This window comes from Chelonoidis abingdonii, chromosome 3 (genome assembly GCF_003597395.2).
Source record: "Chelonoidis abingdonii isolate Lonesome George chromosome 3, CheloAbing_2.0, whole genome shotgun sequence".
Classification (NCBI taxonomy): Eukaryota; Metazoa; Chordata; order Testudines; family Testudinidae; genus Chelonoidis; species Chelonoidis abingdonii.
The window spans coordinates 30,141,460-30,155,547 of NC_133771.1; the positions used below are offsets into that span (position 1 = coordinate 30,141,460).

Sequence of the window (14,088 nt, forward strand, 5' to 3'; positions counted from 1 at the left end):
AGTTATATTATCTCCTATTATTAAACTTCATCACATTTGCAAAACATACTACTGGATATTTGCTAGAGAACTATGCAGTACTATTAATCAAAACTAAAATGCACTTGTCATATAAATGAACAAAGTACTCCTCATAGTGCATTATCCTTGTTTTTTACTCACATTTACTCATGAAAGATCTGATTCAACTACTACTAAAATCAATAGAAAGAACTGGATTTATCCCTAATACAAACAGATTCCCCCAGTCATTAGACAATTTTGCCCAGTTCTGCTTGCCCAATCTTTTATTACGTGCACACCTTAACACCTCCAAGGAATCCTACTGGAGATCTGTGCATGCAAAAAATATACCTAAGTAACAATTACTATGCAGTTGGAGTAACTATGTTTTTAATCTGAATCTCCCCGCATGGAGCAAATCGGCTCACTGACATTTTTTCAAGCTCTGATGATGTTCTACAGCATTCTCCCTAACTGAGTCTTTCATTGATTTAACTCCATGAGCCAAAGTGAAATCTCACCTGCTCTTTGTGGTCCCATTAAAATATTTACAAATGTTGTATGTTAAAATCAGTTTTTTGATAGCCAGCCAAATTCAGAATGGAATCACACTCCCAATATTGACTAAATAACACCTGAGACTAAGCATAGACATTAAACTGCAACTCAGAATGCAAACTCCTGATGGTTACAATGCAGCCATTTAAATCCACAACTTTTGACCATTAAGACAGTTGTACTATATGTCAATATTCCCATACATTTTGGTCTATTAGTTCATACATAAAACTAATTAAGCTAATGAAGTCAGTTCCTGTAAGAGCAGGGAAGCAGTCAAAAAGTATTGGCTGGGGGTTAGTTAATTTCTAACATTTCATTTTGAACACAAGATTTGTTTGTAATATTATTTCTGTAGTCCCTATGGGCACCAGCGAAGACCAGGGTCTCACTGTGCTAGAAGGTATGCACGTAGCAAGAGAGTGCTCCTGCCCGGAATAGCTTCCAGTCTAAATAAAGACAACTGAGAAAGGTTAGGAGTAGAAAAGGAGACAAAGAGAGGTAAAGTGATTTGCCCTAGGTCGGTGGCAAAACCAGGAATAGAAAGAATCCAGATCTCCTGACTTGCAGCCCAGTATCCCACCCACTAGACCACACTACCTCTCAAATTTCATAATGCTTTAAACTAAAGAATGTACTGTACCTTTTTCCTAAAGCCATGACCATAGCTTCAAAAGAGCTGTCATATCGAAGTAACGGAAGGCTGTGTCCAGAAAGGGTGGATTCAATGAATTCTGACAACCCAAAATATTTCTTGTTTTCATGGTATAGATCTATTCCCTAAAGTAAATAAGACAACAGCAATTTAAGGATAAAACTACCATCACCTATATATAGACATTCTTTATATCTCGTACACACACACACATATATATAAAATAATCCACATATATATACACACACATTCATACTCACAATAGGTCATTCTGAGAAGGTTTAAATTGGTGTCATTCAATGAAGCTTACTTACAATTAACACAAGGTGAGGATCTGGGTGGATTTATATATATTTTTATCTTGTGCACAGTAGAAAGACTGCACAGTTCTGAACTACTTGACACATCATCTTTCCACACATCAAAAAATGTATGAGCCAAAAAAATAAAAGTCTGGAGAAAAATATTGAAAAAATGTTGGAAAAACAGCCAGGGAACTTTTCTGATAGTAAGTATAATGCGCTCTCACTGGTACACCTTGCACACATGAACCACATTGTAGTTATTTCAATATAGAGCATATGAACCAAGCTTAAAATAGAGGTATCAAAAAGCATGGATAACCATGGTGAGATGTGTGAGAGGAAATGCAATGATCTCTTAGTAAGCTGAAGATTTACTAAAAAAAATTTCAGAACCTCCTTCTTTCTCAGAATTCAAAAACAATGAAGATTAAAACCTATGATTGCAACCATTTTGTAAGAAGCAGGCAGACGCCTTCAGTGGAGGGAGCAGTCATGGTCTTTGCAGCTTCCTCTGAGCAGTCAGGACCACACTCCCAATACTATAATTCACTTATTATTTTTAACAAATATTTGCATAAAGTTTATGGATGCTTAATACAGCTGGCAGTTACATCAGCTCTGTCCTTAATAGACTGGGGATCAGAGTGACATTGTAGGACTACTTTCTGCCCAATAAGGTGTTGAAACCCTCCAGAGAGAAAGGCATGGCCCAGAGACCTGGATTATGACATTACTGCTCATGGAGAGGGAACAAAATGCTCCTCAGGATATGGTCTACAAATAAACACCTTCATTTATTTTAGGCATCGGCAAGTGGGGTATGAAAATGTGACATACCTTAGTAGTGTGAGTAGCTCACCGAAAAAAAAAGGTGGGGGTAGAAAATTTAGATCACTACAAAAAGCACAGCTCCCCCGCACATTCTCAGTAGCTAATGATCCAATGTCACCTACATTTACAGTTACCAGACATCCTGAATGGCTTTATTGAAACTGTAGGCTTCAACAAATTTCAGTGGATTCCTAGGACAGCTGGTCGCCTTAGGGTCATCTGTCTGCCATAGCTGTGCCATGTTGCAATGCAGCATAGCAATGCCACACATGCCAGTTCAGGTGGCTAACCGTGTTCCCTCCTGCCAGCCACCTTTCATTGGGAGCAGATAGAAATATGTTTCCCCTGAGAGGAGGAAAGAAAAAGGGCCAGACAGTAGGGGAAGGATATCAAGGACTCTTCTTTAAGCAGCTCCTGAACCAGTGCTTCTCTTCAGGCTGCTCCTTCCACGAGCCATCAAAAACTGTAGTTGAGGATAAGGAGACTGGGAGGGTGAGAAACAGTATGGAAGGGGACAAACAGTTTGGAAGATAAAAGACCTGGGGGATAGACTGAAAAGGGACTAATAGATACTGGGGAAAGGGAGGGGAGAAATGGAAGGAAGGTGAGTGGCAGAAGGGGAACAAACAAAAAAGGGGAAGAGATGGAAGAATAAGAGAGACGCGTCTATATACTGAATGAGGAAGAGGAAAGATAGGAGTGATGCAGACATTATTCATCATTTCACTTACATGAACACGTGGTCTCAAGTGTTTTTCAGAACATGTAAATGTAAAATAGTTATTGAATGAACCTAAAATCCTGAAAACATCCATCTTACATTGCTGTATGACGAAGGCCAGTGGATTTCATTGTATGGGCTGATGTGAGTATGCTGTGTCTGCAGAGCATAGGGGAAGGAAGTCACATGGAGTGTCAAAATGTTTGGAGCCTCTTTCACCTCTCTGCAGTTCAACAATCTATCAACGAGTCCCACAGATGGTTCCGCTTGAGGATAAAGGCTGTGAACAGCGCTGCAAAAAGAAACCCCAAACTCTCCTAAGTGATTTGTATAAATGTATGCTTATGACAAATTCATGCGTGTCACCATCTCAGACCTGGACACAAAAGCACAGTGAACCAGCCACAAGGAATTTGGGACTGGATTCTTTGGCCTTACTCTGCTCTCTTTGCACCACTCCAGTGGCACAAAGGAAGGGGAAAGCAAGCCACATATCTCCTCAGCTGGGAATTCCCTGCCACGGTGGATTACACCGCAGGCTAGGGGCTGTGATGGCAGACTTCCCTCAGCCCCCAGTGTACTTCACGAGGAGATTGAGAAGGGGCTGGCACCACAACAATTGCCAACAGCCACGTGGTCCTCTGGGGACTGTAGTCAGGTCTCGTCCTCTTTATACCAGCTCTTAAAGTGTTTAAAGACCTTGAAGACCTATCAGGTCCCACCTAGTCTCCTTTTCTCAAGACTAAACATGTCCAGTTTTTTTAATCTTTCCTGAGAGGCCAGGTTTTCTAAATTTTTAATTATTTTTGTTGCTCTCCTCCAGACTTTCACCAATTTGTCCACGTCTTTCTCAAGTGTGGCACTCAAAACTGGACACGATGCTCCATCTGAGAGCTCACCAGTGCTGAGTAGAGTAGGATAGTTATGTCTTACATATGACACTCCTGTTATATGCCCAAGAGTGGTATTAGCCTGTTTTGCAACTGCATCACACTGTTGACTCATATTCAATTTGTGATCTACTATAACAAAGGTAGGCAACCTACGGCAAGCGTTCCAAAGGTGGCACACGAGCTGATTTTCAGTGACACTCACAATGCCCGGGTCCTGGCCACCATTCCAAGGGGCTCTGAATTTTAATTTAATTTTAAATGAAACTTAAATATTTTAAAAACCTTATTTACTTTACATAAAACAATAGTTTAGTTATATATTATAGACATAGAAAAAGACCTTCTAAAAATGTTAAAATGTATTACTGGCATGTGAAAGCTTAAATTAGAGTGAATAAATGAAGATTTGGCACACCACTTCTGAAAGGTTGCCCACCCCTGCACTATAACCTCAGTTCTTTTTCAGCAGTACTACTGCCTACCCAGTTATTCTCAATTTGATTTTTCCTTCTTAAGTGAAGTACTTTGCACTTGCTGTTATTAAATTTCATTCTGTTGATTTCAGACCAATTTTCCAATTTGTCAAGATCATTTTGAATTCTAAACCTGTCCTGAAAAGTGCTTGCAACCCCTCCCAGCTTGGTGTCATCTGAAAATTTCGTAAGCATTCTCTCCACTCCATTATCAATGTCATTCATCAAAATATTGACTAGTACTGGACTCTGGACAGACCTCTGGGGAACCCCACTATATATGTTCTCCCAATTTGACAGCAAACCATTGATAACTGTTCTTTGAGTATAGTTTTTCAACTAGTTGCACATCAACCTTACAGTAATTTCATCTAGATCCATTTTCCTAGTTTACTAAAAGAAAGTCATGTGGGATCGTGTCAAAAGCCTTACTAAAATCAAGATATATCAAGTCTACAGCTTCCCCCATCCACTAAGCCAGTAACCCTTACAACAAATACATGGGAGGTGTCAGTAAAACAGAACAAATGTGACAACCATATAATGCCACCAGGAAAACCCTTTCGTGATACATTTGTTCTTGATAAATCCATATTGGCTCTTACTTATGACCCTATTATCCTCTAGGTGCATACAAATTGATTGATTGTTTAATAATTTGCTCCAATATCTTTCCAGGTGTCAAAGTTAGGCTGACTGGTCTAATTCCCAGGGTCATCTTTGTTCCCCCTTTTAAAGGTTAGTGCTATGTCTTCCTTCCTCTAGTCCACTGGGATGTCACCCATCCTCCAATAAATTATGATTGGTATAATAAGCTGGTAGGGAAGCTGAATTTCATTTTTGTGAAAATTTTCAAGTTTTGGAAAAATGTTCATCCTGATTCAGGACAAAACTGTCAAAATCTTGGCATTCCTTACAGAAATGAAAATGCCATTTTTTTATTTTAGAAACACTGACACATTCCTGCAGTGAGAGCATTTTGGTGTTTCTGAAATATGCCCTCTGATTCTGAAGTTCCCCGCCAGGCATGTTGCTGAAGAGCTGGGAGCCCAGGTTCCCCAACGAGCTGGGGATGTGGGTGGGCGACCTGGCAGAAACCACAGAACATTCTGATTTTGACAAGATTGGCATTTTTCAACTGAAAAAAAAAACATACCATCAGAAAAATTTCCAACTTGCTCTAGTAATAAGCAGCTAGCACATCATACCAACTGCCCAGCCACTGTGGAGTTTCTGCAGGCACTGTAGCAGAGGGGCATTTGAAAGAGGGATGTGAGGGTGGATATTGTGGTGGCTTTACACATATTTACACAGAATTCCTCCAATACATAAGGGACAGCCTGACAGAATGCATGAAGGTACTTGTGGGAAAATGTAACTGATGGACAATGAAGGCTGGCATTGATGGCTCGATAAGGCATAAGAGATGATAGGCAGGTAGATAACCAAGGGCTTTAAAAGGAAGTGTTTATGTTTGATGCATAGAAAGGAAAAGCCAGTGAAGGGATGCATACAAAGGGGTGACAAAGATGAAGCAACGATCCAAGAATACAAACAATAACAACAATAATTAATAATAATCTCTCTAAAAATGGCCTAAGAATGAAGCTGTTCTTACCTCACAAGATCCCAGTGTGCATGATCATGGATTAGTACAAACAGTGTATGTGGATTCTGCATAGAGTTTTGCAAAAACACTTTAAATTTAGTCTGGGCCTCTGCATCCAGCTTCACAACATATTGTTCCATCCTCTGCTTTGTAAGGTGCTCCTTTTCTAAGCCAAGTTCTAATAAAACACCTAAAGAAACGGAACAGGGGTCAGATGCGGCTAACAGTTTCCTGAACGTATATAAAATAAATCTAGCTAATAATGAGCACCTGAATGCCAGAGGTGAAACAGTGTCTGCTGATATGTCACTTCGGAGGGAGGAACACAAATCAGAAAATCAACTTTCTCAAAGGAACCCAAATCAAGATTTTGAGTGCTGGAGTCAGCAATTGAGCAAACGTGAGACAGCAATTTCTGAGCCACCGCTAGCTGGAATGGACGAATCTGATGCCGTTCAACATTATAACCTGGAAAGAGGCAAAAATCTGTTCAGTTGAATGACTGAAGCCTAATCTTATACAAACTCTCCCTAAAAGTCTGGCAATCTTTAAAGTAGCTTGCTTATTGAGTTAGGACTCTGCTTTCATAAAAGCTAAAGGGGCATCCAAAAAATCTTTGTGAAATTGTGTATTTGCATAATTGTGGACCACCATCTTTTAATCCTATGAGTCTCAAGCTCCTCAGGGCTGAAGCTCAGCTGCTGCAGAGTTAAGGTCCAACCTTAAGGTTGAGAGATGAGGAGATACACAGGAAGGAAGTGGAACTTCTAACCATGCAAACTTGGAGGACCGAAACAAGAGGAGTTTCTATTAACCTGAGTTTGGGACTCTGCAAAGGGATAAGGCTCTGCCCACATGGATCCAACTGCAGGATTAGGGCCTAAGTTTGTCTTGAAGGAGAGACCCCCTCCTCTGCTACATCTTCAGACACCTTCATAACTTACTTGTACACACAGCTGCGCCAGTTATATCCAATGCTGTTGGCTTATTCACTGAAGTAGAAAGAGATGAAGACCTCTGGCCTTGGTTTTCTTGATAAAACTTGTCCAGCAGAACCTCAATGTCACCATCTACCACATTGAAAGGACAGTGGATATTAGTATCCATGGTACACAATTAAACTCTTCTCTGAATGGCTCCCATAGTCATAACAGAACCAAATCAACACCCAGGGCAAAGAAACTATGGGCCAGTTTCTCCTCTCACTTCTACCAGTGTAAATCAGGACTAACCTCATTGAAGTCAATGGAATTACACCAATAGAAAATGGATGTAAGAGACAGGAGAACCAGGCCCTATGTTAATGGAACCTAGGTAAATTATATTTCTGTGTCATCCCACAGGAAAAGGATAGACAGGTCCCAGCCACAGTGTAAGGGATACATTTAAAAATAAAAGAATGTCATTAGATAAGATTCCCTGCAAAGCACAAGACTTAACACAATGTTAAATTAAAAAAATCAACAGACAATCCCTAGCTCTTTTATACAGTGTTTTTCATCTGAAGATATGAATGTGCTTAATAAAGGACGTCAGTATCATTAAACCCACTTTACAGATGGGGAAACTGAGGCAGGGAGTGGTAAAGTGACTTGCCCAAGGTTATCTAGCAATACAGTAGGGAATAGAACCCAGGTCTTGGAAGTCCCAGTCCAGAGCTTTAGCCCTTCCTCCCTATTTAGGCATTGTGGTCAAATGGATAGAAAGCCATAGTAGACTAAAAAATGGAATACTCAGAAATAAGGGAGCACAACAGAAGGTTGTACATTCAATCTTAACTCTGCCATCTTGGGTTTATGTCTTAAAATATGCTCTTTTTATATCATTGTAATTTATTTGTTAAATAAAATATAAAACAAATCTGAATTGCTTATAAAACCTTACTTTTAGTTCAGTCACTACAGACTTAGTTTGATTTCTAAATCCCAGCGAGTGATGTTTACAAAATAAGTTCTGCAGCCCCTGTAAGCCTGCAATATGGGATTCTCTAGCTATACATAAGGCAAAACCAGACATATTTTACTGAATAGTGCCACTGTATTTCATGGTATATCCATCCACATAAGGATCCTTCTTACAACCTGTTCGGTCTTGTTGAAAGATATACAGGACATAGTGTTACCACCGAGTACTCAGTTTGCTCAGCACTTGTGCAGAGACACATTAGTACACCCAGAGTGAGCTGAGCATGGTCAGGCTCTAGATTCTTAACTGCAATCTAGTGAGTGAACATGATGTGCATGGAAGCTATTCTGAGAATCTTCAGTTACTCTTACTGCCCAAGGAAAAGAAGCACCTGAGTACTTGTGAGAGTCTTCTTTAACAGAAAATGGGGGCAGCGGCAGCCACCGACATAGAAATGTGTCTGACAGTTCTAAGAAAACAGAATCACTCTCAAATGGCTAGTTGATGGCTTGTGACGAGAGCTAGGCAAAAATTTTTTGGCAAATAGTAAATTTGCTTAAAAAAATGCATTTCTTGGGACATTTAAATTATTCACAAATTCAGGTCAAATTTGGCAAATAGTTTTGGCCAAAAAACCCCTCCACAAACTTTTTTGAAAAAAATCAAAACAGTTCATACTGACCATTTCAAAACAAAACATATTTGACTTTTTTCTTCAAAATGACATTTTGAAATTTAGCTATATTTACTTTTTAAAAAGAAAAAGGAGAAAAATCACCAAAAATGAAACAAAAAGGAAAAACCAAAACCATTCCATTTTATTTATTTTTTTCTTATTTCATTTCAAGTGTTTTTCAATCCAAGATTATGTTTTACTTGTTTGTCTATTTTTTGGTTTTTGTTTCAGTGAGAAAACTCAAAATAATTAATTTCAAACCATTTTTTTTTGGTTAAGCCCCCAAACCAAAAAATCCCTCATTCACTCAGCTCTGCTCATGACGTATGCAGGGCACACTGTTCTTGCCAGCTTCCCTGCCTGCAGCACCAGCTCCCCTCTATTTACTTCACCTTACTGAATTGCAAGTGGAAAGGAGCCATGATCAGCAGCCCTACTGGTGACTCGGTACTACTCTCTCTCTTTCAGCGGGCTCAGGATTGAATGCATGCTGAGGTGTAGAAGGGGAGTACTCAAATTCTCCTCTTAATCTGAGCGTGTTCATTAGTATCAACAGAAATTATGTGCATGCATCAAACGCATTCACCCATCAATGTGTCTGTGCTGTGCAGTCAGAAATAGAACACAACTATACATTCATGCATTTTTATTACAGTATAGGCATTTATAAATTGATGCATTCCAGGAGAATTTCTTAAGGAGAGACCAAATGTACGTTCCCAGATCTTCCTTGTCTCGTTTGTATGTATTCTTACTATATACCCTGTTCCTGAAAAGTGATGAGCTCCTGCAACTGCCACTGACGTACAAAGATCAGGCTCTTAGAACTGTGTCTATTTATGGCATATTATGTACCTGGACAAAGGGTGCTAAAAAAAGAGCCCAATGTTTCCACTTTCCCAGTAACTAGTTGATAGTTAACTTCTTTCTGATACTCTGCTGGGGTAAGCATGCTCTCAGACAGTACTCGTGCCTGGTACTTCCCTAAAAGACAAAAAATACGCTCTTTTTAATTTGAATTTCAATTTTGAATTCACTTCAAATTAAAATCAAAATTCTCTACTTAATTGATAAAATAACTATAACAATATCTATCGAAAGGCATATTCCCCCAAAACAAAAGTAACAGAAATCAGCATCTTTCTCTCTCACCTCCCCAAATGAACAGTTTTATGCTCCCCCCTCTATTTTATCTTTTGTCTCAGGAAGTATGTTTGCAAAGCAATATATGGAAACGACAGTACAAAAACAGTTTTGGATTTGTCATTCATCTGAGCCATACTGCTTTCAAAATGAACCCTTAGATCTTAGTTATTTCATTGACATTCAAACCCATTATTCTGAGTAAAGCTGTAGAGTGCCAAGAATTCTTGCCAACAGTATCAGCATAGCCTATACAGGGCATCGGCTGTCTTCGGGAGAACAAAAAGAAAAAACATCCTTGTGAAAGTAAGAACATGCTCAAACCTCTCCTTAGTGGAGATATTCCAGTCAAACACAGAAGTAGGACTGTATAAAAGACAGTTACTCACCTTTGTAACTGTTGTTCTTCAAGATGTGTTGCTCATATCCATTCCAATTAAGTGTACGCGCACCACGTGCACGTTCGCGGGAAGATTTTTACCCTAGCAACACTCGGTGGGTCGGCTGGGTCGCCCCCTGGAGTGGCACCGCTATGGCGGTGAATATATACCCCTGCCGACCCAACGGCCCTTCAGTTCCTTCTTGCTGGCTACTCCAACAGAGGGGAAGAAGGGCGGGTTTGGAATGGATATGAGCAACACATCTAGAAGAACAACAGTTACAAAGGTGAGTAAACTGTCTTTTCTTCGAGTGCTTGCTCATATCGATTCCAATTAGGTGACTCCCAAGCCTTTCCTAGGCGGTGGGGTCGGAGTGAGATGTCGCAGAATGTAACACTGCTGAACCAAATGCCGCGTCATCTCTGGATTATTGTATCAACGCGTAGTGTGATGTGAAGCTGTGGACCGAGGACCAGGTAGCTATACCACATATCTCCTGGATGAGTACATGAGCCAGGAAGGCGGCAGATGAAGCGTGAGCCCTAGTAAAAAGTATGGTGAGGTGGCTCATCGGAACATGAGCCAAGTCATAGCAGGTGCAGATGCACGATGTCACCCAAGATGAAATCCTCTGGGAGGAGATAGGTAGGCCCTTCATTCGATCTGCTACTGTGACGAAGAGTTGGAGTGTTTCATGAAAGGGCTTTGTTCGCTCAATATAAAACGTGAGAACCCTACGGATGTCTAGGGAGTGCAGTTGCCGCTCTCGGTGTGATGAGTGTGGCTTCGGGAAGAAGACCGGAAGGAAGATATCATGATTGATATGGAAGGCCGATACCACTTTAGGGAGGAAGGCCGGATGTGGTCGCAGCTGTACCTTGTCCTTGTGAAACACTGTATACGGGGGGGTCAACCGTGAGTGCCCGAAGTTCAGAGACTCACCTTGCCGAAGTAATGGCTACGAGGAATGCTGTCTTCCAGGACAGGTACAGCAGCAAGCAGGTTGCCAGCGGCTCAAAGAGAGGAGCCATAAGTTTGGCTAGAACTAGGTTGAGGTCCCAGGTTGGGGCGGGGCGGCGGACCTGTGAGTATAAACGTTCCAAGCCCTTGAGGAACCTCGAAACCATGGGGTGAGAGAAGATCAAGCAGCCGTTCTCTCCTGGGTAGAAGGCAGAGATGGCCGCCAAGTGCACCTTTATTGATGAAACTGCTAGGCCGTGTTGTTTTAGAGACCAGAGGTAGTCCAAGATTGTAAGAACCGGTGCCTCAGTAGGAACAGCGTTATGCTGCTCGCACCAGCAGGAGAAAAGCCTCCACGTGGCCAGATACATTAACCTAGTGGAAGCTTTCCTACTATCCAGGAGTACTTGTTGTACCGAGGCAGAGCAGCGTAACTTGGACTGGCTTAACCATGCAGCAACCATGCTGTAAGGTGAAGAGACTGCATGTCTGGTGGTGAAGTCTGCAGTGGTCCTGAGTTATGAGATCCGGCCAAAGAGGTAGGGGGATTGGGTTGGCCAGCGAGAAGTTGAGCAACATGGTGTACCAGTGTTGCCTCGGCCACGCTGGAGCAATCAAGATCAGGTGGGCTCTGTCTCTGCAGAGCTTGAGCAGGACCCTGTGGACCACCAGGAATGGTGAAAAGGTGTAAAGGAGATGGCTCGTCCACGGTATCAGGAATGCGTCTGATAGAGAGCCCAGGGAGTGACCCTGGAAGGAGAAGAACACATGGCATTTCCTGTTCTCGCGGGAGGCAAAGATGTCTATGCGGGGAGAACCCCACTTCCGGAAAACAGAATGGATAACGTCCGGACGAATCGACCACTCGTGAGACAGGAAGGATCTGCTGAGGTGATCCGCCAGAGTGTTCTGAACCCCTGGGAGAAAAGACACTACCAGGTCGATCGAGTGGGCTATGCAAAAGTCCCAGAGCTGGATGGCTTCCTGACAAAGGGGGGAGTAACGTGTGTTGCCCTGCTTGTTTATGTAAAACATGGCCATTGTGTTGTCTGTGAACACAGAGACACAACAGCCTTGTATATGCTCTTGAAATGCCTGGCACGTGAGGAGGACTGCCCTCAGGTCCCGTACATTGATGTGCAAGGTCAGTTCTTGAGCTGACCAAAGGCCTTGAGTGCAGAGATCCTCGAGCTGGGCTCCCCAACCCAGAGATGACGCATCTGTGGTCAGGGCCATTGAAGGTTGAGGCGGGTGGAAAGGCATCCCTGCGCAGACCAGGGCAGGCAACAGCCACCAGTTCAGGGAGTTTATGATGCTAGGGGGAGGATCATGTCTATGCTATCTCTGCCCGGGTGGTATACCGAGTTGAACCAAGTTTGAAGGGGACAGAGGCATATTCTGGTGTGTTTGGTCATGGACGTGCAGGCCGCCACGTGACCTAGGAGGCCGAGACAAGCGCGAGCCAACGTTGTCGGGAAGTTTTGCAGGCCTTGGATAACTGATACCATCGCCTGAAACCGGGGCTGTGGTAAGCAGGCTCTGGCTAGAGTGGAGTCCAGGATGGCTCCAGTGAAGTCTATTCTCTGAGTGGGAACCAGAGTGGATTTTTCTGTATTGATAATCAGGCCTAGTTGCCTGAATAGGTCCTTGATGATGCCCACATGACGGGTGACTTGTGTCTCCGAGGTCCCTCGAATGAGCCAATCGTTGAGATAAGGGAAGACGTGTACTCGATGACGACGGAGGGAGGCAGCAACTACAGCCATGCATTTCGTGAATACTCGTGGGGCCATAGTAAGGCCAAACGGAAGGACCGTAAATTGAAAATGTTGATGGTTGACCACAAAACAGAGGTACCGTCTGTGTGGTGGGTAAATTAGCGATGTGAAAATACGCGTCCTTCATATCGAGGGCGGCATACCAGTCTCCGGGATCCAAGGACGGGATGACGGTCCCCAGGGATACCATGAGGAACTTCAACTTTATCATGAATTTGTTGAGTCCTCGCAGGTCTAGGATAGGTCTCAGACCTCCCTTTGCTTTGGGGATTAGGAAATAGCGGGAATAAAACGCCTTGCCCCTCGAGTCTTTCAGTACCTCCTCTATAGCTCCCATGGTTAGGAGCATCCCTAACTCTTGCAAGAGGAATTGCTTGTGAGGGGGTCCCTGAAGAGGGACGAGGATGGGGGGTGGGAGAGGGCGAAATAAATTGGAGGTGGTATCGCAATTATACTGTGCGTAGGACCCAACAATCCAATGTGAGTTGGGCCCACGCAGGGAAGAAATGGGAAAGGCGGTTGTAAACAGGCGGAAAAGGATCCTGGGAAAGAACTGGTATGTCGTCCTCGGGCGTCCCTTCAAAAGTTCGGTTTGGGTCCTGCGGATGGTTTAGGGGCGCCCTGATTTTGACCCCCTTGGGGCCCAGACTGCCTTCTGCGATTCCCCTGGCCGCATCTTCTGCCAAAGTCCTGTCGCGGCCTACATGGGTGGTAAGTGCGCTGAGGCTGAGGACGGAAGGACCTGCGCTGAGTCACCGGGGTGTGCATTCCCAGCGAGCGCATGATCACCCTGTTGTGCTTGGTGCCGAGGGAGTAGGACTAAGAGCTGCCTCCATCAGGAGCTGTTTGAGACGAAAGTCCCGCTCTTTCTTCGTCCTCGGCTTAAAGGCCTTACAGATCCAGCACTTATCCGAGAGATGGGATTCCCCAAGGCACTTAAGGCAGGAGTTGTGGGGATCTCCCGTTGGCATCAGCTTATGGCAGGCCGAGCATGGTTTGAAGCCCGGTGACCCGAGCATGAGCCTCGGTACTGGGTGTGGGGAAGGGGCTAATCCCTGATCCCTTCGCAACTATATACACTAAATATATTATAGAAACGACTAAAACTAACTACAGCTATAGAGATTATAACTATATACACAACTATTAATAAGGAACTATGAGTAGCTAGGGAAGTGGAGATCAGCTAAACTGCGCT

General features: G+C 43.0%; 1 protein-coding gene across 4 annotated transcripts in view; it reads right to left on the reverse strand.

Moving 5' to 3' along the window:
• Window positions 1-14,088, reverse strand: part of GREB1 (growth regulating estrogen receptor binding 1) — a 168,383-nt gene that overhangs the window by 38,870 nt on the left and 115,425 nt on the right. For all 4 annotated transcript variants that reach the window (XM_032792329.2, XM_032792326.2, XM_032792323.2 and 1 more), the window contains exons 12-17: window positions 9,485-9,613; window positions 6,993-7,118; window positions 6,319-6,516; window positions 6,058-6,238; window positions 3,173-3,365; window positions 1,205-1,341 (exon numbers count right to left, since the gene is read on the reverse strand). In XM_032792329.2, coding sequence (XP_032648220.1) covers window positions 1,205-1,341; window positions 3,173-3,365; window positions 6,058-6,238; window positions 6,319-6,516; window positions 6,993-7,118; window positions 9,485-9,613 — 964 coding nt within the window. The remainder of the gene's footprint in view (window positions 1-1,204; window positions 1,342-3,172; window positions 3,366-6,057; window positions 6,239-6,318; window positions 6,517-6,992; window positions 7,119-9,484; window positions 9,614-14,088) is intronic.